This window comes from Elephas maximus, chromosome 3 (genome assembly GCF_024166365.1).
Source record: "Elephas maximus indicus isolate mEleMax1 chromosome 3, mEleMax1 primary haplotype, whole genome shotgun sequence".
Lineage (NCBI taxonomy): Eukaryota > Metazoa > Chordata > Mammalia > Proboscidea > Elephantidae > Elephas > Elephas maximus.
In genome coordinates this window covers 76,645,306-76,673,129 of record NC_064821.1, presented here as the reverse complement: position 1 = coordinate 76,673,129, position 27,824 = coordinate 76,645,306, and the positions used below count along the sequence as shown (strand labels likewise).

The following is a 27,824-nucleotide window of genomic DNA, read 5'->3' as shown; positions in this document are numbered from 1 at the left end:
CTCTTATAGGAAGAGGCTAATGTCCATTGGTGGTCACCAGGGAGGGCTGAGAAGGGAGAGAGAAGCACACTTTAGATGGCAGATGCTTGTTATTCTTGGTGATGGGAAAAGTGGCACCAAATGTGAATGTAGTGAGTACAGTACAACCAAATGATGTTGCTGAGAAGCACTCAAGAGAAAAGGATGCTGGTACTAGTGAATCTGACATATATAAGATGACAAGTCCAACAAAGACGAAAAAAACAAGTGTAAGACCACATATGGATGAGTATAGGCATATAGGTTGTCGTGGATTTAACTGTGTCTCCCAAAAATGTGTGGTCAACTTGGCTGGGCCATGATTCCCAGTATTGTGTGATTGCTCACCATTTTGTCATCTGATGTGATTTTCCTAGGTGTTGTAAATCCTACCTCTCTGATATTAATGAGATGGGATTAGTAGCAATTACATTAATGAGGTAGGACTCAATCTACAAGATTAGGTTATGTCTTAAATCAATCTCTTTTGAGATATAAAAGAGAGAGGCAAGCAGAGGGACATGGGGGAATCTCATTACTATCGAGAAAGGAATGTCAAGAGAAGCACATCCTTGGGACCTGGAAAGCACATAGTCCAGGGGAAGACTGATGACAAGGACCTTCCTTCAGAGCTGACAGAGAGAGAAGGCTTTCCCCTGGAACTGATGCCTTGAATTTGAACTCCTAGCCTACTAGACTGTGAAAGAATAAATTTCTCTTTGTTAAAGCCATCCATTTGTGATCTGTCTGTTATAGCAGCACTAGATAACTAAGACACAGGTATACGTGTAAGTACCAAAGCCAAACCCATTGCTGTTCAGTCAATTCCAACTCATAGCGATCCCATGGGTCAGAGTAGGACTGCCCCATAGGGTTTCCAAGGCTGTAATCTTTATGGAAGTAAACCGCTACATCTTTCTCCCATGGAGTCACTGCTAGTTTGAACTGCTAACCTTTTGGTTAGCAGCCAAGTGCTTAACCACTGCACCATCAGGGCTCATTACAGTAGTATACATACAGGAATGGATAGATGTACCTATAAAAAAAAAAAAAATTATGTGTGCAGGCACACATATTCACTGAAGAAACAACTACAGATACTTCTCAGACATAACCACTTTCTGAGATTGGCTTCCTGGGTTTGAAGCCTTAGGACCATAGTCTCATGCAACAACTCAGTCAACTGAAATAATATAGTTCACAAAGTTCATGTTCTACAACCTAGTAAAGTGAGTAGCGTCTGGAGAGTAGTGTTTGGGATCTTAAAAGTCTGCGAGTGACCACTGAAGATAAAACTATTGGTCTCTACGCGTCCTGAGTAAAAGCGAAGGAAGGAAATCCAAGACTCAGAAGAAACTAATCTACAGGACTAACAGTCTACACAGACCACGCCCTCATCTACCTTAACACCAGAAGAACTGAATGGTGCCCAGCTACTACCACTAATGACCGTTCTGATCAGGCCCACAATAGATGGATCCTGATAGACGTGGAACAGAATTTAAATTCTTAAAAAGTCCAGACTTCTTGGACAAGTTCAGACTAGAAGACTCCTTGAGACTATCGTCTTGAGATACTCTTTAAATTCTGAACCTAGAATATTCCTTGAGGTCACTTTTTAGCTAAGTGACAGACTGACTCAAAATAAAGACCATCACCCGTGAGTACTGTGCTCCTTTAAAAAATCATCTGTATTAGACCAAACATTCAACATTTACACTAAAGCAAAGATGAGAAGGCAAGGGTGCAGAGAAATTAGATTACTGGAAATGGAATAACCAGAAAAGAAATGAGAATGCTGACAGACTGTGAAAAATGTAACTAATCTCACAGAACAATCTGTGTAGAAAATTGTTAAATGGGAACCTAATTTGCTGTGTAAACTTTCACTGAAAACACAATAAAATATATATATTTTTAAAAGTCCCATAACATCCAGTCTGGGCCAAATGTGAGGACCACAACTCTAATTAATCCTACATGCATTTCTATTAAAGTTGAGAATATGTATACCCTAGTCCTGAGCAGGAAATCCTGGTGGCATAGTGGTTAAGAGCTAAGACTGCTTACCCAAAGGTTGGCAGTTCAAATCCACCAGGTGCTCCTTGGAAGCCCTATGGGGCAGTTCTACTCTGTCCCTATAGCAATCACCTTCCCATATAAACCCTAGAACATGAGTGGGTAAACTATGCCTACAGGCCAAATCCAGGCCACTTGGTTTTTTTATGGCCGGAAAGCTAAGAAAAGCTTTACATTTATAAATGGTTGAAAAAACAATCAAAAGAAGACTCTTTTTCGATACATGAGAATCACATTAAACTCAAATTTCAGTGTATATACAATTTTATCAGAAGACAAACACTCGTTCACTTATGTATCACCTACGGCTGCTTTCATGCCACAAAAAGAGCTGAATGGATGTGACAGAGACAGTATGACCTAAGAACCCTAAAATATTTACTGACCCTTTACAGAAAAAGTTTGCTGATCCCTGTCCTAGAGCAACAGCTTTTCAACTTCTTTTTGACAAGGGCCCACCATAAGAAACAGGTTTTACACTGAATTTCACACATAGTAGTAGATCCTTATATGTATAAGGAAACTTACAAGAATGTTCATAGAGCAAAGATTTGTAATAGTAAACCTGGAAACATCAAGAAGTCTATAGGCAACAGAATGGATTTTAAAATTGTGAAATGTTTATATAATGAACACTACAGATCAGTGATAAATGAATGCAGGCAAGCTACATGCATCAGTGCAATCGAATCTCAGGAACACACAACTGGGAAAAAAGCAAGTGGTAAAAATACATATGGTATGAATCAAAAACTGTAAGAAATTTAAAAATAAAAAAAACAAGGAAAATATTGAATAATGATGTAAATATGATAAAACTATAAAGAAATGCAAGGAAATAAACACAAAATTCATGTGTTGTTATTAGTTGCCATTAAGCTGACTGACTCACAGAGACCCAATGTGTGCAGAGTAGACCTGCTCCATAGGGATTTCAAGGCTGTTACCTTTCAGAAGCAGATGGCCAGTTCTGTCATTCAGGAGCCAGTCACTGGGGTCAAGGCAAACCACTAATCTCTCAATTAGCAGCCAAATGCTAAACTGTCTGCACTACCCAGGAACTCAACTGAAATTTGTTTTTAAATGTTAAAAACATTTGTTTAATGTCTTCAAAACCAAAGGGTGAGGGAAATCAGCACAACCCACCTTGCCTCATTATTAAAAGAACTTTAACTCATGCATTCTAAAAGTTAACAGTTCTAAGTGAATGCACTGATTCCCCATCTTTTAAAATGTATGCCTGAATCTTCTCACTGCAACTTACCTAAAGAGCTATTATAATATCGAACATGCTTAAAAATTGGCACTAAAACAAAAACTAAAAAATAAGGAATACTCATTCATTCAACAAATATTTACGACTAGACAATACAGAAAAGCCAGTCCAAATGTTAAAACTTTTAAAAGCCGCTTAAATTCAATAGGGCTTTAAAAAATGCAAATTAAAATTAACGCTGTGATATTTTACATCCATCACATTGGCAAACATTAAGAACTATAAGATATACTGATGGTGGGGAGGGAGTATTCTTATACATTGCTGGTAGAAATGAGAGATATTAAAGCATTTTTTTTGGAAAGCAATTTAGCAACATCTATTAAAAATTAACACCACACACTTTATCCCATAATCTTCACTCTTTGGAATCAATCTACAAATGTAAAATCACTAACATATAAAGACACACATTAAAGAATTTTAATGCCTCACCGTTTATCACGGCGGAAAAAAATAAGCACAAAGTGAATTCCTAAAAACACGGCAGAAAATGACTTACATCAAGATCATGGACTATTATAAGAGTTAGAGCTATCCTAGTTGAGGTGAAGGAATATCATGAAGTATATATTTTTTTAAGTTTTTGTTTTTGTGAAATATTACGTAACAAAACATTTGCCACTTCAACCATTGTTATATACGTAATTCAGTGACATTAATAATATCCACCATGTTGTGCAACCATCACCACTACCATTCCTGAATTTTTCATCACCTTAACAGAAATACCTATTTCCTCCTCCCACCTGCCCCTGGTAACCACTAATAAACTTTGATCTCTATGCATTTGCCTATTCTGAATAGTTCATATAAGAGATTATACAGTATTTCTGACTGATTTTGCACATGACTGATTTCATGAAGTACTCGAGTGAGAAAAGTGAGATGGAGTAAAGAATGTAAGATATAATCCTATTTTTGTTAAATAAACAAAAATCAAAACCCTTGTATATGATTGTATACAGAATGATTTTATAAGCACTAGAGAAAAACATGGGAACTACCTACAATGCTGTTGACACAGATTATGAGGGGGAATAGGGACAATGACAAGGAGAAGCCAAGCCAAAAGAAAGCCAAAAAGTTGCTCTTTGAAAACCACATATGATCAGATTCATATAGTTTGTGTGTATGTATTACAGGAAGCAGTTAATGTGCTGTGAAGATCCAAATACAGAACCACTAAGTCTTTTTTTTTTTTAAGTTCCTTTTACAGTTTGGAATAAAATATCCTACAGTAAGTGTCTTAGTTATCTAGTGCTGCTGTAACAGAAATACCACAAGTGGATGGCTTTAACAAACAAAAGTTTATTCTCCCACAGTCTAGCAGGCTGGAAGTTTAAATTCAGGGCACCAGCTCCAGGGGAAGGCTTTCTCTGTTTGCTCTGGAGGAACGCCCTCGCATCAATCTTCCCTTGGTCTAGGAGCTTCTCTGCGCAGGAACCTCAGGTCCAAAGGATGCACTCTGCTCTCAGTGTTGCTTCCTTGGTGGTATGAGGTCCCTGTCTCTTCGCTAGCTTCTCTCTTTTATATCCCAGAACAGATTGGCTCAAAACACAATCAATCTACAGGACTTGTAGATTGAGTCCTGCCTCATTAACGTAACTGCCACTGACCTCATCTCATCAACATCATAGAAACAGGATTTACAACACATAGGAAAATCACATCAGATGACAAAATGGTGGACAATCACACAATATTGGAAATCATGGCCTAGCCAAACTGATACACATTTTTGGAGGACACAATTCAATCTATAACGATAAGATTATATGCTGTGACAGAAGGTTGGATTTTCCAATGGACACTACAGAATCTCCCACCCTACATGCTTTTCTAAAATGTGACCCTCCTCCTAGCAAGTAGTGGGGTCTACATCCTCTTCTGAATTTGGGCAGGCTTTGACTTGCTTGTAGCCAATAGAACGCAGTGGAGGTGATAGATACTGTGCAACTCTCTGAGGTTAGATCCAGAAAATATAATGCAGCTTCTTCTGCTTTATTCTCTGGGTAACTCTTTTGCTTACAGCCCTGAAGCACCATAAAGTCTGACTACTCTAAGGCCAGTATACTATGAGAAAGGTGAGAAAATGGAGAGGCCATGTGTAGATAAGATACTCAAATCAGCGCTCCCAGGCTTTGAAATTACAGAGTATTTCAACCCTCCAGCTGTAGTCTCACCAGCTAAGACCTAAGACGTTGTGGAGCAGAAACAAGACATTCCCAGCATACCCCTTCTGAATACCTGAGCCACGGAATCAACATATTCAGGTTTAAAATATATTCCATCTTAAACAATTTAGACAGCAAGCTCTAAAAAACTATGTTAACTGACTTACGGAGTGATGCTAGTGATGAATGTCCAATTTCTAAACTATGCATGTAAAGTACTTAAATAAAAATTCTTCCATAAAATGACTGGGGGAAAAAAGCAATATTTTCAAAATTAATATTATTTGACACAATACAGTTTTAAACACATATATAATTAAATAAATGGTCATGAGACATCTGATTATTTCATTCATATAACTAACAGTACCCATATTCTAGATTGCAAAAATTCTTTATAGATCTTTTCATTGGGAAAAAGGGGAAGAACCCTGTATTTGATATCATCTTATATTTAAACATTTATAATATACTTTAACTCTTCACCAGCCTCTTATATTACTGTTCAACCTAAACTAAAATTCATATACAACTTATGTCTTCCTTTCAATGTCAAAATTTCCCTACCACCATGTAATTTTATTATAACAATGCTGAAATTTAATTTTAAATTGTTTGCAAAAATATAGGCCTTTTAGCAACAAAGAGACAAACCAAAAATTAGTTTAATTTTATTCATTAAAAAAATTTACACTAGTTATTGATCAATTTTTTTAAGTAAGAACTTATGCCTTTATTTAAGTAACTAAATAATTGTTCAGAACTGTGAGATGTCTTCAGCTAAGGCACGTCTCAATGTTATCCCCATATTTATATTCCTAAGGAAGACTTCAGGCTTCGGTCTCAGTATTTTCATGAAGGAGATGTTCCTTCACAAAGCTGGGAAGTCCCAAACAATGCTCAGCAATAAGCCATCTACACAAAAATTTTTAACTAGTTCTAGGATTTTACAAACTACTCAATTTAAAGAATTTCCTCAATTATTTTTAAAACTGACCTACACTGGAAAGGCAGGTATGTTATCATTCAGGCTCAACCTGAGATTTATAGTCCAAAGACAGCCATAAAAACTTCAGTCATGCTTAATACTCATTAAAATATCTGAGTTACTTTAGAAGTTTTTCTTTTATTTCTATCAAATAATTGTTATTTCTTCAAAACCTGTGATTCCAGTAAACTAGGAGCCAGTTCAGAAACAGGTAATGAAAGATTTAAAGAGAAGGACTTGAAGTTAGATAAACCTGCATTCAAATTCTGATTGCACCACTAAAAGCTAAATGAGGTCTCTAAGCTAGTATCTTCTCTTAGAGGGTTGCTGCATTAGAGACTGCACACCAAATAACAATTCTCCTCCTTTTCCTTACTAAGAGTCAATTTTACTATTGGGAACAACGGGCTCAGCTAAAGAACTACAATTCCCAGCTTTCTTTGAAGCTAGGGTGGCCAAACTGAAAAAAAAAAAAAAACAACCCTTGCTGTCAAGTCAATTTCAACTCATAGTGGCCCTACAGTACAGGGCAGAACTGCCCCATACAGTTTCAAGGCCGTAATCTTTATGGGATTTGAGTTGGAACCAACTCGACGACACCTAACAACAACAATCTTTATGGAAGCTGACTGACAAATTTTTTCTCCTGCAGAGCAGCTGGTGGGTTCAAATCACTGAACTTGCTCTTCTTTTTCCCTTGAAGTAGTCATGTCTGTTATATTCAATAATGTTATTCTATCAGTGAGAAAAGTAAGCATTGGTGAATGACCAGTTGGTTACCTTAGAGCCATTTAATGAATACAAGTCCTTGGTTTAAGGAAGGAGCTATCTGAATGCATTAAAAAAAGTACAATCTCCCCATGCTATCTGAATTTCACAGAACATGAACTAAAATAATCCACACTATCAGTGACCTTCTTCTCTATCACCATGTGTTTTGAAAACTGCACAGCACAAAGTCTCCTGATAATTGATGAACCAGAAGCTGGACAAGTCTACCATCTCTCTTGGCTTGAAAAAAATCGCTGAAGGCTTTTTTTTTTTTTAAATCTCTTTCACTAAAGATGCTCCATTTTGGAAAGTCAACTTGGCTTTGTTTACACCAAATTTCCCAAATTCCTGTCTAGCGGAATTAGGTTCTACCAGTTTATATGTGCCAATAATTAGATAATATATTTTACTGAAAGTCTCTGTAGGGCTATACCCCAGGATGGCTGAATTTAATAAAAAAAAAAAATATTTAAAGCTCCACGTCCTGGTGGTCTTGGGCAATGAGTATATTGTGAACCTAGTATTATACTATATTTTGAGACAGTTGTCTGAGATACAATGAATCCCTTTTTGGGGGGGAGGGGGGATATGACAAAGGGGTAGGCCTCCAATGACCATCTTTGGAATCAGAGACTTCCTGACCACTGTCTACATAACTTATTGCTGTTGTTAGTTGCCACAGAGTCGATTTGGAATCATGGTGACCCCACGCCTACATAAAACTAAAAGGTTGCCGTTATCTCTCTTAGATAGGTGTCTACGCTCTGAATCTTTTTCTTGGGGAGGCCAGTCTGTCCTCTATAAGCTAGTCACTTTTTCACTTCCAGAGCTTCCAAAATCCCCTTAGTGATAAACTACCAGAAAGAAGGAGATAAAGAATAATCTTTATTGTAACACTGTACGCTGGTGATGTAGTGGTTAAGTGCTACAGCTGCTAACCGACTTGACGGCACTGGGCTGGGTACCCAATATTTGGTGTAAAACCATTGCTTATAAACCTTCAGCCTAAAAATCTTTGAAGGACTGGAGCAGAAAAGCATGATATGCCAAACATTGGATGTGGGGCCCCAAGTACGGCAGCTTGGTTACCACTTTAAGATTCCTGCTTCCATTTTAAGATTGTTGATACTGGAACATCTTTAACAAAGCATCAGGTTAAAACCTTCATCAGAAAGCTATTTGCTTCATTTCTATTAGATGTATACAGACTCAACCAAAGGTACGCCCAGAAGAAGGTATTCAGAAATTTGGTAAAAGTGTGAAGTAGTGGCTGAGGGATATCTTCTAACAGCCAAGCTATCTAACCCTGCTTCCCTGACCATAAAAGGTGATCGAAGATGAACATCAGATCCAAGCCAGCCCATTCATAATCTTTCTCCTAATATCCTGAAATTTAAAATGGAGAAAGAAAGTTATTGGAGCATAATCACTTTCTGGCAGCACTCTAGAGAGAAGGTCCATTATCTCCTTTTGCTGAATTCCCTGAAGAAAATTTGCTTTTTATCTCTTCCCCTAAATTTTGTGAAATACCCTAATAGAGTTCAAAAAGTTTCTTTTGGGTAACTAGCTGGCATCTTATTTGTTGCTTGCAACTAAAAGGACATTCAATAACTAAATCCACTGAAAATCAGGACAGCTAGTTACCTCTCAATATCAAGTCACAGAAAGTCAGTATGGAGTCTTAAAAAAAAAACAAAAAACTCTTACCATTCAAACATCTTACCCAAACTAACTCCAAAGAGAAAGAAGGTACTCAGATATCCTATTGGTGGAAGTAAGCTTAAAAAATAAAATAAAAAGGAATGCACACTCCCCTTGACTCAGGAGTTCTACTAGATGAAATTTATTCGTCATAAACACTCACACGACATCCTTTGATGATTCATCAATTCTATTCTCAGAATTTATCATACAGAAGCACTTCAACAAGTATACACAGATGGCTATAGAAACACATACTCAATATTGTTTGTAAGAGTAAAAGGCTGAAAATAATTTAAGCATGTATAAAAAAGGGAGTTGGTTACAGTATTGTCACACAATCAAGTAAGTAGCCATTAAAAAGAATGCAACAGGTCTATATCCACTGACATAGATATCTATGCAGTTGAGTGAAAAAAGCAAGAATATTCAAATGATCCCCAAACACATAATCAATACTCATCGACCATCATATATAGACATATATACACATTCACAGAAAAAAGTCTGGAAAGATATATTTAAACTTTTAAAATTGGCTATCTTTGGAGACTGCTAATAACAAAGCCTTTTACTTTCTACTTTATTCATTTCTGTATTGTACAATTGAATGTATTACTTTTATAATCACAAGAAACAAAAATTTTTTAAGAAAATCATGTAAAATGGAAAGGATCTAAAGGAAAAATTAAGAGACCCTGTACACAAAGTAGAAATGTTTATTAACTGATACTAAATAAAGTACAATCTCTATCATGATTCACGTATACACAAAGTGCAGCTGTATCTTAACATATTAATAGCTGTGTGAATAAAATCTTTATTTAAAAAGAGAAACACCCCTACAATTCTGAGCAACCTGCTAAAAATGCTAACAGATAAGGATGGTAATATTTGGACCAAATCAAACTGGACCATAGCGTAAATCAGCCCTCACTAAACAGTGTAATTGTTAAATATTCTATCTAGACTTATATTTATTATCCATTTAAAGATATAATTTCTTTTCTCAAAATGGTACTTACAGTTCTCTACAATTTCATCGAAAACTGCACCAGTTTTCTGCTCAAACTGAAAGAAAAATGAGAAAAAAGTAACATTATTATTATATCTTTCTCTCATAATTTTTGGTGACCCCTAACCCCCAGCTGCTATAATTTACAACCAAAAATATGCAAATACACAATATAAACAGAATAACACTGCAAATAAAATAGAATAAATTTTAGAATGGGGAGGTTAACAGTGATAGAAAATTTGCATTGATTAAGGGTAAGGTTGCAAGGCCAATTAATGTAACTGCAGTCACTAAGTTTTACACCTGTAAAACGTTGAATTGGCAGAAGTTATCTGACAGTTATATTTACAACAACGAAGAGTAGCTCCTGAGGCTGCTTAGGTACAACCAAACACCTCATGGGACTTCATTTCTTGGTTTGGAGGTTTAGGGTCATGGTTTCTTGGAACATTCCACTTAACTGGCCTAGTAACACGTTTAGTACTTTTGTTCTACCTTCTAGTTCACTGCCCGTAGTGCCTGGGATCTTAAAAGTTTGCAAGTGGCCATCCAAGGCACAACAATTCATCTCTATTCACCTGGAACAACAGAGGAACACAAAGAGAGTCAGGAATGGAAGGAGGATATGGAATGTGTGGCTAATTGCCTCCATGAACAACTGTCTCCCCTGCCTGAAACCAGGAGAACTGGATGGTGCTCGGCTACGATCACTGAACATTTTGATCAAAGATTCCATAGAAGAACACTGATCAAAATCGGGGAAAAGACAGAACAGAATTTCAAATTCTCATGGACTCCGGACTTCCTGAAGCCATGGAGGAGGAATGAACCCCTAAAACCACTGCCCTGAGATAATCTTTAAACCTTAAACCAAAAATATCCCCTGAAGTCTTCTTAAAACCAAATAATAGTTTAGCTTGACTAGTAAAAAAGGTCTGCCTTGGACATTATGTTCTTTTAAGACTTATGTATATGGGATCAAACTGACTACAGCAACTTGAAAGATTAGGCAAGAATCTTAGAAGGCAGTGAGTTTATGTTAATGGAGGAACAACTCAGAAAAGGTGGGTGAGAATGGTTATACAACTTGAGGAATGTAATCAGTCACTGAACTGTACATGTGGAAATCGCTGAATTGCTATATATTTTGCTGTGTATATTGCCAACAACAACAATAAAATAAAAAAAGAAAAAGTATTTAAAAAAAATTTTTTTTAGGGTGAACCAAAGTTCTCAGGTCAAAACCCCCAAACAAAAAATCAAGTGATAAACCATATTCTCTCATTATAAAAAATTACTTAATTTTCTAAAAAATCAGTTTTAGATCACAAAAAGGGAGGGTCGTACATATTTATAATAATAATAACCACAGCCAACACTTAGGCACCATATAGGAAATAACACTGATCAAGAACTATGTAAAATTTATAATCAAAACTGAACAATTAGCTGCGACAGCTTCTGCTCTGAGGCTAAAGCCAGAAACCCGTTGTTCTTTAAATGAAAGTGAGCCATGTTATAGGGATGGCTCCTATCAAGTATGTCAGGGCCTAAGACAGAAGCAAAGCCAAGTCTGAGGTAATTCCAGACATTTTAAACAGAGAGAGAAAAAAAAATTAAAGGATAAGCAACTCCACCCAGGAATTAAATACACTAGCCTGCTTCATCACGAGTCTTTAAAGGCCTCCTTACTTTGGCAAGTATGAGCATTTCGGCCTCCTGCTTGCCTGCCTACTACTCATCAATCAAGAAAAAACACAAGGAAGGCTGTTTCTTGATAAACCTTGTCTACTATGACGGCACTGGGTTTGTTTTTTTTACTATGACAAAGTCAGCCTGCCCATTCATGGGGGAAACATTCCAGGAAAACAGAACTACCTAACTATGTAACTGCAGAAGAAACACAAGAGCTGTAATAATCAATAGTATCTTATATTCATAAATATTAACAACAAATGGCCCCAAGTTTCTGAAAGAAATTAACTGTGTGACAGAGAAGGTTCACCATAAACAGACAGAGTAACCACTCCAGAAGGAAACAGGTCATTTACAGAAAAGAAGAAACTTTTACAAAACCTTCTGAGTGGTATCTGAAATACTTGAGAGGTATGGATATTTTAAAAACTAAGCACAGATGGCAATAAAAAGGAGACATGAAAGACTACTTGGAAACAAGAAAATGACTGCCAAAATAAAAACCATAGTGGATAAGCTCACGACAAAATTCTTGATCAATCAAAATTTAAAACAAAAAGTCAAGAGTTGGAAAATCATAGAAATAATTTGGAAGACATACCATAACCAGTAGGTCTAACAATCTCAAAGGCATCCCAAAAGGTGAGAGCAATGAAGGGGTAGAAATAATAGAGGAAAATTTCCCTGAACTACACATATGAATATTTAAGATTGAACAGGCCTACCGAACACCAAGAAGTAAAAATGAGAAAAGATAACATCCCCGCAAAATTTCAGAATTCCAAAAGAAAACAAGGGAAGGAATAAAAAAACTACAGTGCAGTTGATTCATAAAACATATTTAGTTTAAGTCAATTCAACTATATAACCACTGAAAAGAAAAGGAAGGCAGAGCAAGAAATAGGGAAGGCCACACTCCACCTTCCATTCCTCTCAACAAGCTAAGCTCCAGAATGACAGAGAAATGGGAGACATGACCTTGAAAGCCAAAGAATGAAAGCACTTGCCTGCACTGACAGAGAGCCAAGTAGTTCAAAAAACCAAAAATCCCATTGCCTTTGAATTGATTCTGACTCAGTTCCAACTCATAGCAACCCTACAGATCAGAGCAGAACTGCCCCACAGGGTTTCCAAGGAGTGGCTAGAGGATTTAAACTGCTGACCTTTTGTTTAGCAGCTGAGCTCTTAACCACTATACCACCAGGGCTCCAAGTACTGCAAGACAATGCTTTTCTTTTTTTTACAATACTCCAATAGGTGGGGTGGTTTCCCCTAGACACTTTACCTGGTGATCAACCAAAGAAACTACAGTCTTACCCAAGGAGGGTAGTGGGACGGGGAGGGAACTGGCAATGACTATTACTAAGAGGTAGTACGTCTATACTTTATAGATGATTTAAGGAATTCTAAAAGGTTAATTTGGACTATTAACTTTTCTAAACAGTAATTTAATTCAAAATGATAATTTGGACCACTTCACCTTATGAGTTAATTATAAAACCTAACTCCTGACTAAGATAAGCCTCTGTTCTATAAGAAACAAGAATCAAAGTGATGCCTGATCAATGACGCTCTAAAACAAATAAAAAAAAAAAAGATTTGGAATTTAGACTATTAATATTTTCTTATGAAAACTATTATGTGAGCAGGTACTACAACAAAATAAAAAATTAATTAAAATTATACTGGATACAAGAAATAGCAGCAAATGATTATGGCCCAGAAGAAATAAAGAACAAACCTAAGACAGGAAGTAAAGAACATCAGGAATTGATACTTCAGAAGATACTCTGATCAAGTCGAAAAGATTCTAGCATTGAATTTCCTTCTCTATGAAGTCCCTGGGTGGTGCAGATGGTCAACACACTCTGCTGCTAACTGAAAGGTTGGAAGTCTGAATCCACCCAGAGCTGGGCTTGAAAGAAAGGTCAGGAATACCAGCCATTAAAACTCTATAAAGCACAATTTTTCTCTGACACACATGGGGTCACCACAAATCAGAATCAACTCAATGGCAACTGATTAACCAATCAAAACCAAACTCTTGTCTTTCTACATCTCCCCACCTTCTTTCTTTCCTCCCACTCTCTCTCAAAATAAAAATACAAAAAAAAAAAAAAAATTAAACCATTGACTATCACCGAATAACTTACATGCTTATTAATCCAATTAATAATAACAGCATGTCCCTTTTTCTCGACACCGGGTATACTTTTCAAAACCATAGGGACAGAAAAGAGATTAGTGGTTACCCATTTTTCGATATAATGCTAAAAGATGAGCCCCCAGGTTGGAAGGCACTCAAAATAAACAGTGGTTGAAACAATGGACTCAAGCATACCAAGGATTCTGAAGATGGTGCAGGACTGGGCAACGTTTAGTTCTGTTTTACATGGGATCACCATGAGTTGGAGTTGACTCAATGGCAACTAACCATAACAGCTTGGGAGGGGAGAGAAATGAGCAATGACTGCTATTGGGTATGGGGCTTCTTTTGGGGGTAATGAAAATGGTCTAAAATTGATTGTGGTGCTGGTTGCCCAACTCTGTGAATATACTAAACATAATTGAATTGTAAACCTTAAATAGATGAATTGTGTGACATGTGAATTACTCCGAATAAAGCTGTTTTAAAAACACACTGAGAAATATATGTTTTATGAAGTTTTATTGTTACTGTTAGGTGGTACCGTCAAGTATGCACAACAGAATGAAACACTGCCTGGTCCTGCACCATACTCACAATTGTTATGCCTGAGCTCACTGTTGCAGCCACTGTGTCAATCCACCTCGTTGAAGGTCTTCCTCTTTTCCACTGACCCTGCACTTCGCCAAGCATGATGTCCCTCTCCAGGGACTGATCCCGCCTTACAATGCGTCCAAAGTATGTAAAACGTAGTCTCGCCATCCCTGCTCCATTGAGGTCGCACTTCTTCCAAGACAGATCTGTTTGTTCTTTTGGCAGACCATGGTATATCTGATATTCTTTGCCAACACCACAATTCAAAGGCATATATTCTTCTTCGATCTTCCTTATTCACTGTCCAGATTTCACAAAAGTATGATGGGATTGAAAATACCATGGCTTGGGTCAGACGCACCTTAGTCTTCAAGGTGACATCTTTACTTTTCAGCAGCATCTTTACTTTGCAGCAGATTTACCCAATGCAATGTGTCGTTTGATTTTTTGACTGCTGCTTCCATGGCTGTTGATTGTGGATCCAAGTAAAATAAAATCCTTGACAACTTCAATCTTTTCTCCGTTTATCATGTTGCTTATTGGTCCAGTTGTGAGGATTTTTGTTTTCTCTATGCTAAGGTGAAATCCATACTGAAGGCTGTGGTCTTTGATCTTCATTAGTAAGTGCTTCAAGTCCATTTCACTTTCAGCAATCAAGGTTGTGTCATCTGCATAATACAGTTTGTTAATGAGTCTTCCTCCAATCCTGATGCCCCCGTCCCTCTTCACACAGTCCAGCTTCTCGGATTATCTGCTCAGCACACAGACTGAATAGGTATGGTGGCAGGGTACAACCCTGATACACACCTTTCCTGACTATCCCCCATGTGTCTGTCAGTTTGTCGTACTGTGGGGGCTTGCATGTTGCTGTGATGCTGGAAGCTATGCCGCCGGTGGTCGGATACCGGCAGGGTAATCCATGGAGGACAGGTTTCAGCTGAGCTTCCAGACTAAGACAGACTAGGAAGAAGGACCCGGCAGTCTACTTCTGAAAAGAATTAGACAGTGAAAACCTTATGAATAGCAGTGGAACGCTGTCTAATATAGTGCTGGAAGACGAGCCCCCCAGGTTGGAAAGCACTCAAAAGACGACACAGGAAGAGCTGCCTCCTCAAAGTAGAGTCAACTTTAATGACATGGATGGAGTAAAGCTTTCGGGCCCTTCATTTGCTGATGTGGCACAACTCAAAATGAGAACAGCGGCAAACATCCGTTAATAATCAGAACCTGGAACATATGAAGTATGAATCTAGGAAAACCGGAAATCGTCAAAAATGAAATGGAATGCATAAACATCGATATCCCAGGCATTAGTGAGCTGAAATGGATTGGCATTGGCCATTCTGAACCAGACAATCATATAGTCTACTATGCCGGGAATGCCAACTTGAAGAGGAATGGTGTTGCATTCATCGTCAAAAAGAACATTTCAAGATCTATCCTGAAGTACAATGCTGTCAGTGACAGGATAATATCCATATGCCTACAAGGAAGACCAGTTAATACGACTATTATTCAAATTTATGCACCAACCACTAAGGCCAAAGATGAGGAAACTGAAGATTTTTATCAGCTTCTGCAGTCTGAAACTGATCGAACATGTGATCAGGATGCACTGATAATTACTGGTGATTGGAATAGGAAAATTGGAAACAAAAAAGAAGGATCAGTAGTTGGAAAATATGGCTTTGGTGACAGAAACAACGCTGGACATTGAATGAAAGAATTTTGCAAGACCAAAGACTTCTTCACTGCAAACACCTTCTTTCACCAACGTAAATGGTAGCTATACACATGACCTCGCCAGATGGAACACACAGAAATCAAATCGACTACGTCTGTTGAAAGAGACAATGGAAAAGCTCAATATCATCAGTCAGAACAAGGCCAGGGGCCAACTGTGGAACAGACCATCAATTGCTCATGTGCAAGTTCAAGCTGAAACTGAAGAAAATCAGAGCAAGTCCACAAAAGCCAAAATATGACCTTGAGTTTATGCCTCCTGAATTTAGAGACCATCTCAAGAATAGATTTGATGCACTGAACACTAGCGACCGAAGACCAGACGAGTTGTGGAATGACATCATGACATCAAGGACGTCATATATGAAGGAACCAAGAGGTCATTGAAAAAACAGGAGAGAAAGAAAAGACCAAGATGGATGTCAGAGGAGACTCTGAAACTTGCTCACAAAAATCGAGCAGCTAAAGCAAAAGGAAGAAACGATGAAGTAAAAGACCCGAACAGAAGATTTCAAAGGGCAGCTGGAAAAGACAAAGTAACGTATTATAATGACATGTGCAAAGAGGTGGAGATAGAAAACCAAAAGGGAAGAACACGTTCGGCATTTTTCAAGCTGAAAGAACTGAAGAAAAAATTCAGGCCTCGAGTTACAATAGTGAAGGATTCTACGGGGAAAATATTAAGCGATGCAGGAAGCATCAGAAGATGATGGAAGGATTACACAGAGTCATTATAACTAGTCGACATTCAACCATTTCAAGAGGTAGCATACGATCAGGAACCCATAGTACTGAAGGAGGAGGTCCAAGCTGCACTGAAAGCACTGGCGAAAAACAAGGCTCCAGGAATGGATGGAATATCAATTGAGATGTTTTAACAAACAGATGCAGTGCTGGAGGTGCTCACTCATCTATGCCAAGAAATATGAAAGACAGCTAACTGGAAGAGATCCATATTTATGCCTATTCCCAAGAAAGGTGATCCAACCAAATGCAGAAATTACAGAACAGTATCATTAATATCACACGCAAGCAAAATTTTGCTGAAGATCATTCAAAAAATGGCTGTAGCAGTATATCAATAGGGAACTGCCAGAAATTCAGGCCGGTTTCAGAAGAGGACGTGGAACCAGGGATGTCATTGCTGATGTCAGATGGATCCTGTCTGAAAGCAGAGAATACCACAAAGATGTTTACCTGTTTCTTATTCTCTATGCAAAGGCATTCAACTGTGTGGATCATAACAAATTATGGATAACATTGCAAAGAATGGGAATTCCAGAACACTTAATTGTGCTCATGAGAAACCTTTACATAGATCAAAAGGCAGGTGTTTGGACAGAACAAGGGGATGCTGATTGGTTTAAAGTCTTTATGAAGTTTAGGTATTAAAAACTGGAAGATACTACTCAAATAATATTAACTGTTATGTGTTATGTTATTTGGGAGTATACCGGTAACTTTACATTAATAGCTTTTTAAAAAATATATATTCATGTGTGTTAAATAAATATGTTTAACAGGACGAAACCCCTTGGGTACAATTACTGGTGCTATGAGGTTATCTCATTTTAATGCAAATCTCCTTATGTATCTGAACTTCTTGATAAGACTGAGCATCAATTAAAGAAGAGTATAGCTTTGAATGCATTTTTTTTTTTCTTTCGTTTTTGTTTTAATCCAAACCTGCTGATGACTATTCACTTAACATTGTGCAAGGAGGTACACACTGCTCTCAATTAAATGCTTGGCCAGACTCAACATCTGCTTGGATTATACTCTCATCAATGCAGTGATGACCAATGTACATGAAACGAGCCCTGATGACACAATGGTGAAGCACTCACCTGCTAGCCAGAAGGTCAGCAGTTTAAGCCTACCAGTCGCTCCACGGAAGATGTGGCAGTCTCTGTAAAGATTTACAGCCTTGGAAACCCTATGGGGCAGCTCTACTCTGTCCTATAGGATCGCTGTGAGAAAGAATCGACTTGGTGGCACACAGTAACAAATGAACATGAAACATTCAACTTTGTGATAATATTACGATTTTACTAAAAATAAGTTTGAGTGCTTCTTGTCCAATTGGTATATTTACAATAAGAAATTAGATATAAGCTGTTGGATATTGTTTTTTAGCTTTGCGATTGTCTTAAGCTGGATTTCCTAGAGAAGCAAAACCAGTAAAGTGTATGAATATATACAGAGAGAGATTTATATCAAGGAAACGGCTCACGGGATTGCAGAGCGTGAAAGTCCGTGTATCACGCAGCCGCAGGGGCTGGAAAACCCAAGACTGGCAGGCTGGAGAGTGGGACTCCTGCTCTCAGGCTGTGAAGATCCACAAATTCCAAGATCTGCAGATAAACTGATAGCTCAAGTCCCAAGGGCCAGAAGTCAGACAAACACAGACAGCTGCAGGATCTGAATCTCAAGATCTACAGATAAGCGAACAGCTGAAATCCCAAGAGCTGGAGGTCAGACGAACAGGAGGGAGCGCAAGACCAAGAGCAAACAAAAAAGCCAAAACAACTGCTTATATTTGGGTGCAAGCCACACCCTCAAGGAAACTCCCTTCCAACTGAACCACAGCAGATTCAATCATGGGAGTGATCACATATAAACACTGAGAATCATGGCTCAGCCAAGTTGACAGACAATCTTAGCCGTCACAGAAATTAACGTCCTACTAACCATCCTTCAGAAACCCTGGTGGCATACTGGTTAAGTGCTACAGCTGCAAAACGTTAGCAGTTCAAATCCACCAGGCACTCCTTGGAAACCCTATGGGGCAGTTCTACTCTGTCTTACAGGGTCGCTGTGAGTTAGAATTGACTTGGCGGTAACAGGTTTGGTTGTTTTTTTAATCATCCTTTACATTTCATGAAGATTTAACTGAACTTACTAGTCTACTCTGTCTTACAGGGTCGCTATGAGTTGGAACTGACTTGGTGGTAACAGGTTTGATTGTTTTTTTAATCAGCCTTCACATTTCATGAAGATTTAACTGAACCTACTAGTCAAGCTGATTTTCTTTATAAACATCTACAAAAACTATTCTGTGCGGAGCAGGATTTTCTCAATATACTATGAAACCATAAAAAGAAAAGAAAACGAATGTGGACACCAACTTAAGACAACAAAGATCAGTGAAGTTTTAGTCATCAAAAGAGTCTCATGGTTCCACCACTTGACTCTGAAATATGTAACTGTTATATATTTAAACTTATAAATGTTATAACTTTACGTGCTTTAATAGCACATTAGTTAAGAACATAGGTTCCAGAGTCAAATTGCTTAACTTTGAACTCCAACTTTGGCCACTTACCAACTGTTTAACTTTTAGCCTCAAATTTCCTCATCTATAAAATAGGGATATAGTGATACCAGCTTCACAGGGTTGTCAGGAGGGTTAAATTTTTTAAAACTTTAGCACGGTGCTTAGCAAATTGTAAATTAAACATATATGCCAGCTATTAATACACTAAAAAAAGACATGTTCCTTATTTTAAATATTAGGATTCCTTGGAAAAATGTATCTACTGTTTAAAATAAAAACAGAAAGCACTGGGCAAATGACAGTCTCCTATATTTCCAAAACTAAGCACTAGGAGCAAAATACATTTTTACTCACAAAACAAAACAAAACATTGACGTTCTCCACCTGTGGAGGGGGGAATCCCAATATACTGTGAATTGGTAAATATCCCCCCAGGGGAAAAAAACTGCAACTAGAAATTTATTGGATAGTAGGCCGATAATTTTTATTTTAAAAAAGGTAATTTTTCTCTTCTATCCTCCACACAAACATGACAACACTTCACAAATTCTCTGAACAAAACTGACACAATGACTAACAGCATTAAACCATTAGTCTCAAACTGGTTTTAGAATTTATAACAATTGGAGAGTTTATATGATGAACTTGTTCAATACCAACTAAACAGACTCATAGCTCTAAAACTCTCTGGAGAGTTAATGCTAAGACTGAAAATTTACAAATGTGCTTACTTTTCTTCCTCTCTAAAACCTACTCTTTTCAGCACTAGTCCCCTTCTCAATTTAGTGGCAGCCCCAAACACCTTGGAGGCTAAACAAAAACCCTCAAAATTAGGGACTACATCCCATTCATTTCTGCTAATCAATAAGAATTAATATTTCTATTTCCAAATCAACACAGTGTTTTTTATGAATCCTCTACTATGCATTACCTATAGCTGTACATTCTATAAGTATTTTTTAACCCATACTCTACGCCAGATACTGTGGAATAAGTAAAAACCAGAAACAGACCCAATCCCTGTTTTAACGGACAAAATAGACATTGATCAATACTATGAAGAGGTCAATTTCCTCACAAAATAGGGTATAAATGTAGAAGAATTTCCAGCAAAATCCTAATAGTTTCTTTGCGGGGGGGGGGGGGGCGGTGGCTTGAGAAAAACGATGTAATCATCATCAAGGAGATCTGGAAAAGTAAACGTAAAAATAATATTCAAGACAATGTTAACACTAACTAGATAGTAGACACGTGTCAACTCCGGTGAAGGGAAGGACAACACACAATATAAGGGAAGTCAACACAACTGGATCAAAGCAAAAGCACTGAAGTTTCCTAAATACTTTGAGAGGCTTAGTGGCTGGGGCCTGGGGACCACAGTCTCGTGGGACATCTAGGTAAACTGGTATAACACAGTTCATACAGAAAATGTTCTAAATCCCATTTTGGTGGGAAGCACATGGGGTCTTAAAAGTTTGCAAGTGGTCATCTGAGATACCTTTATTGGTATCATCCCACCTGGAGCAAGGGAGACAAAAGGGAAATATTACCCACAGGACTAAAGGACCATATGAACCAGAAACTACACGAGCTTGAGACACTAAGAAATAGATGGTACCCAGCTATCACCAATGCTCTGACACGGATGACAACAGAGAGTCCCAGAAAGAGCAGGACAAAAATGTAGAACAGAATTCAAATTCACTAAAAAAGATCAGACTTACTGATCTGACAGAGACTGGAGGAATCCCCAAAACTATGGCCCTGGACACTCTGCTAACTCAGAACTGAAATTACTGGCGAAGCCCACTTTTCAAAGATTAGACAGACTGAAAAAAAAAATAACACATGTGAGGAATATGCTTCTTAGTTCAATCAAATATACGGGACCTCCTGAGCACCTTTCCCTTCTGCATGGACCTGCATGGGCCTATTTCAGGAGAATAGGCTCTTATTGGGAGACTCCAACCATTTCAGCTGTGTTTGACGTTTGACATCGCTTTGCCTATTAAGCAAGATTCTCACCTACCCACAACAGGGACCTGAGGACTGGTAGCTCCACTCAGGTCACCCAGCCACGCATGACAAGGATCCAAAGATAACTGGTACCTCCCAGTCCTTAGAACCAAAAACTATGGGTGCACACGGTCCATCTGCAGGACCCACCCACCAGCATGCTCTAGGGAACACAGATGTGTTTTCCCCAGAGACACCTGGGGTCAGTTCTCAGCCCCCTGCCTCGTTCAGAGCTTGACTCCCTGCTGCAATCACCCCTGCCCCTCTAAGACTCTAGGGCAGGGGCTGTACCACACACTTGATATCAGCTACCTGGAAACATGAGCTGAATTCATACAAGAAAACTGAATGGACTCCTAGACTGATATACCTGATAACAGCTCTAGCCAGCTAGGGATAGGGGACCAGAGCTCCAAAGGTGAAAATAATCAAGCTAGCTCACTCAAGCAACCCATAGGGGTATTCCAAAACAAAACAAAGCAAGCAGCTACGACAGAGTAAGCAAGCATAAACTAATACAATAACTTATAGACAGCTAGGAGACAACAGTCAATAGCAAGTCACATAAAGAAACACACCATGATCACCTCAACAGGTTCTCAAAACAAAGAATCCAGGGATCTTCCAGATGAAAGTGCATTCCTGGAATTACCAAATGCAGAATACAAAAGTTTAGCATACAGAACCCTTCAAGATATCAGGAAGGAAATGAGGGAATATGCAGAACAAGCCAAGGAACACACAGATAAAGCAACTGAAGAAATTACAAAGATTATTCAGGAACATAATGAAAAGTTTAATAAGCTGGAAAAATCCATACACAGACAGCAATCAGAAATTCAGAAGATTAACAATAAAATTACACAAGTAGACAACTCAATAGAAAGTCAGAGGAGCAAAATTGAGCAAGTAGAAGCTAGAATTTCTGAAATCGAAGATAAATCACTTGGCACGAATATATTTGACAAAAAATCAGATAAAAGAATTTAAAAAAATGAAGAAACCTTAAGAATCCTGTGGGACTCTATCAAGAGAAATAACCTATGAGTGACTGGAGTACCAGAACAGGGAGGGATAACAGAAAATACAGAGAAAACTGTTGAAGATTTGTTGGCAGAAAACGTCCCTGATATTATGAAAGATGAGAAGATATCTATCCAAGATGCTCATCGAACTCCACATAGGGTAGATGTTAAAAGAAAGTCACCAAGACATATTATAATCAAACTTACCAAAAACAAAGATAAAGAGACAATTATAAGAGCAGAGAGGGATAAACGAAAAGTCACCTACAAAGGAGAGCCAATAAGAGTAAGCTCAGACTACTCAGCAGAAACCATGCAGGCAACAAGGCAATGGGATGACATGTTTAAAAAACTGAAGGAAAAAAACTGCCTGCCAAGAACTATATATCCAGCAAAACTGTCTCTTAAATATGAAGGTGAAATTAAGACATTTCCAGATAAACACAAGTTTAGGGAATTTGTAAAAACCAAACCAAAACTACAAGAAATACTAAAGGGAGTTCTTTGGTTAGAAAATGAATAATATCTGGTATCAAGCCAAGACTAAAACACTGGGCAGAGCAACCAGAAGTCAACCCAGACAGGGAAATGCAAAAAAACAAAGCAAGATTATAAAAAAAAAAAAGCCCAAAACAGGGTAACAGCGATGTTGTTATATAAAAGAAGACATTAAAATAATAAAAAGGGACTAAGAAATGTAATCATACATCTTCCATATGGAGAGGAAAATACGGCGATACAAAGAAATAAAACTTACTTTTAAATTTAGAAAAACAGGGGTAAATAATAAGGTAACCACAAAGGAGACAAACTATCCTACTCATCAAAATAAAACACGAGGGAAAAATACAGACTCATCAGGAAAAAAATCAACAACAAAAATGAGGAAAGGACAATATATAAAGAAAATCTACTCAGCACATAAAATCAAGCGGGAAAAAGAAATGGTCAATGACATGCAAAAAAAGACATCAAAATGATAGCACTAAATTCATATCTATCCATAATTACCCTGAATGTAAATGGACTAAATGCACCAATAAAGAGACAGAGAATGGCAGAATGGATTAAAAAACAAGATCCGTCCATATGCTGCCTACAAGAGACACGCCTTAGACTTAGAGACACAAACAAACAAAAACTCAAAGGATGGAAAAAAATATATCAAGCAAACAACAATTAAAAAAGAGCAGGAGTGGCAATATTAATCTCTGAAAAAACAGACTTTAAAGTTAAACCCATCATAAAGGATAAGGAAGGACACTATACAACGATTAAAGGGACACTACACCAAGAAGGTATAACCATATTAGGTATTTATGCACCCAATGACAGGGCTGCAAGGTACATAAAACAAATTCTATCAGCATTGTAAAGTGAGATACACAGCTCCACAATAATAGTAGGAGACTTCAACACACCACTTTCAGTGAAGGACAGGACATCCACAAAGAAGCTCAATAAATACAACGAAGATCTAAATGCCACAATCAACCAACTTGACCTCGTAGACATATACAGAATAATCCACCCAACAGCAACCAAGTATACTTTCTTTTCTAGTGCACATGAAACATTCTCTAGAATACACCACATGATAGGTCATAAAGCAAGCCTTAGCGGAATCCAAAACATTGAAATATTACAAAATATCTTCTCTGACCATAAGGCCATAAAAGTGGAAATCAATAATGGGAAAAGAAATCAAACACTTGGAAACTGAACAACACCCTCCTCAAAAAAGACTGGATTATAGAAGACATTAAGGATGGAATAAAGAAATTCAGAGAATCCAATAAGAATAAAAACACTTCCTATCAGGACCTTTGGGACACAGCAAAAGCGGTGCTCAGAGGACAATTTATATCAATAAATGCACACATCCAAAAAGAAGAACGGGCCAAAATCAAAGAATTATCCCTACAACTTGAACAAATAGAAAGAGAGCAAAAAAAGAAACCCACAGGCACCAGAAGAAAACAAATAATAAAAATTAGAGCTGAACTAAATGAAATAGAAAACAGAATACAATGGAAAGAATTAACAAGACCAAAAGCTGGTTTTTGGAAAAAGTCAACAAAATTGATAAACCATTGGCCAAACTGACAAAAGAAAAACAGGAAAGGAAGCAAATAATCCAAATAAGAAATGAAAGGGGCAATATTACAACAGACCAAACCGAAATTAAAAGAATATCAGACTGCTATAAAAAACTATACTCAAACAAATTTGAAAACCTAGAAGAAATGGATGAATTTCTAGAAACACACTACCTACCTAAACTAATATAAACAGAGGTAGAACAGCTAAACAGACCCATAACAAAAGAAGAGATTGAAAAGGTAATCAAAAAACTCGCAACAAAAAAAAAGCCCTGGTCCGGACGGCTTCACTGCAGAGTTCTACCAAATTTCCAGAGAAGAGTTAACACCACTACTACTAAAGGTATTTCAGAGCATAGAAAATGACGGAATACTACCCAACTCATTCTATGAAGCCAGCATAGCCCTAACACCAAAACCAGGTAAAGACACCACAAGAAAAGAAAATTAAAGACCCATATCCCTCATGAATGTAGATGCAAAAATCCTCAACAAAATTCTAGCCAATAGAATTCAACAACATATCAAAAAAATAATTCACCATGACCAAGTGGGATTCATACCAGTTATGCAGGGATGGTTCAACATTAGAAAAACAATTAATGTAATCTACCACATAAATAAAACAAGACAAGAATCACATGATTTTATCAATTGATGCAGAAAAGGCATTTGACAAAGTTCAACACTCACTCATGATAAAAACTCTCAGCAAAATAGGAATAGAAGAAAAAGTCCTCAACATAATAAAGGGCATTTATATACAAAGCCAACAGCCAACATCACCCTAAATGGAGAGAGCCTGAAAACATTCGCCTTGATTTCATGAACCAGACAAGGATGCCCTTTATCACCACTCTTATTCAGCGTTGTGCTGGAAGTCCTAGCCAGGGCAAGTAGGCTAGTTAAAGAAATAAAGGGCATCCAGATTGGCAAGGAAGAAGGAAAAGTATCTTTATTTGCCGATGACATGATCTTATACACAGAAAACCCTAAGGAATCCTCAAGAACACTACTGAAACTAACAGAAGAGTTCAGCAGAGTATCGGGATACAAGATAAACATACAAAAATCAGTTGGATTCCTCTACACCAACAAAAGAACACTGAAGAGGAAATCACCAAATCAATGTCCTTTACAGTAGCCCCCAAGAAGATAAAATACTTAGGAATAAATCTTACCAAAGATGTAAAAGACTTATACAAAGAAAACTACAGTACACTTCTACAAGAAACCAAAAGAAACTTACATATGTGGAAGAACATACCTTGCTTGTGGACAGGAAGACTCAACATTATAAAAATGTCTATTCTACCAAAAGCAATGTATACATTTAATGCAATTCCAATCCAAATCCCAACAACATTCTTTAATGAGATGGAGAAACAAATCACCAACTTCATATGGAAAGGAAAGAGGCCCCGGATAAACAAGGCATTACTGAAAAAGAAGAACAGAGTGGGAGGCCTTACTTTACCTGATTTTAGAATCTATTGTACTGCCACAGTAGTCAAAACAGCCTGGTACTGGTACGACAACAGATACATAGACCAATGGAACAGAATTGAGAATCCAGACATAAATCCATCCACATATTAGCAGTTGATATTTGACAAAGGCCCCAAAACAGTTAAATGCAGAAAAGACAGTCTTTTTAACAAATGGTGCTGGCATAACGGGATATCCATCTGCAAAAAAATAAAACAAGACCCATACCTCACTCCATGTGCAAAAACAAGCTCAAAATGGATCAAGGACCTAAATATAAAATATAAAACGATAAAGATCATGGAAGAAAACATAGGGACAACGTTAAGAGCCCTAATACATGCCATAAACAGTATACAAAACACGAAGAATCTAGAAGAAAAACTAGATAACTGGGAGCTCCTAAAAATCAAACACCGATGCTCATCCAAAGACTTCACCAAGAGAGTAAAAAGACTACTTACGGACTGGGAAAAAGTTTTTAGCTATGACATTTCTAATCAGCGCCTGATCTCTAAAATCTACATGATACTGCAAAAACTGAACTGCAAAAAGACAACCCAGTTAAAAAATGGGCAAAAGATATGAATAGACACTTCACTAAGGAAGACATTCAGATAGCTAATAGATATATGAGGAAATGTTCATCATCATTAGCCATTAGACAAATGCAGATCAAAACTACAATGAGATTTCACCTCACTCCAACAAGGCTGGCATTAATCCAAAAAACACAAAATAATAAATGCTGGAGAGGCTGTGGAGAGACTGGAACACTTATACACTGCTGGTGGGAATGTAAAATGGTACAAACACTTTGGAAATCGATTTGGCGCTTCCTTAAAAAGCTAGAAATAGAACTACCATACGATCCAGCAACCCCACTCCTTGGAGTATATCCTAGAGAAATAAGAGCCTTTACAGGAACAGATATATGCACGTCCATGTTTATTGCGGCACTGTTTACAATAGCAAAAACATGGAAGCAACCAAGGTGCCCATCAACGGATGAATGGATAAATTATGGTATATTCACACAATGAAATACTACGCATCGATAAAGAACAGTGAGGAATCTGTGAAACATTTCATAACATGGAGGAACCTGGAAGGCATTATGCTGAGTGAAATTAATTAGCTGCAAAAGGACAAATACTGTATAAGACCACTATTATATAAGAACTTGAGAAATAGTTTAAAATGAGAAGAAAACATTCTTTCGTGGTTACTAGAGTGGGAAAGGAGGGAGGGTGGAAGAGGGGTACTCACTAATTAGATAGTAGATAAGAACTACTTTAGGTGAAGGGGAAGACGGCACACAATACAGGGGAGGTCAGCACAATTGGACTAAACCAAAAGCATAGAAGTTTCCTGAATAAACTGAATGCTTCGAAGGCCAGCGCAGCAGGGTCAGGGGTCTGGGGACCATGGTTTCAGGGGACATCTAAGTCAACCAGCATAATAAAATCTATTAAGAAGACATTCTGCATCCCACTTTAAAGAATGGCATCTGGGGTTTTAAACGCTAGCAAGCAGCCACCTAAGATGCATCAATTGGTCTCAACCCACCTGGATCAGAGGAGAATGAAGAACACCAGGGACACAAGGCGATTACGAGCCCAAGAGACAGAAAGGGCCACATGAACCAGAGACTACTTCATCCTGAGACCAGAAGAACTAGATAGTGCCCGGCTACAACCGAAGACTGCC

At 37.7% G+C, this 27,824-nt stretch overlaps 1 protein-coding gene across 5 annotated transcripts in view; it reads right to left on the bottom strand.

The window, feature by feature from the left end:
• ZMYM4 (zinc finger MYM-type containing 4) overlaps positions 1–27,824 on the bottom strand; it is a 168,709-nt gene that overhangs the window by 62,333 nt on the left and 78,552 nt on the right. For all 5 annotated transcript variants that reach the window (XM_049878703.1, XM_049878705.1, XM_049878704.1 and 2 more), the window contains one exon: positions 10,036–10,081. In XM_049878703.1, coding sequence (XP_049734660.1) covers positions 10,036–10,081 — 46 coding nt within the window. The remainder of the gene's footprint in view (positions 1–10,035; positions 10,082–27,824) is intronic.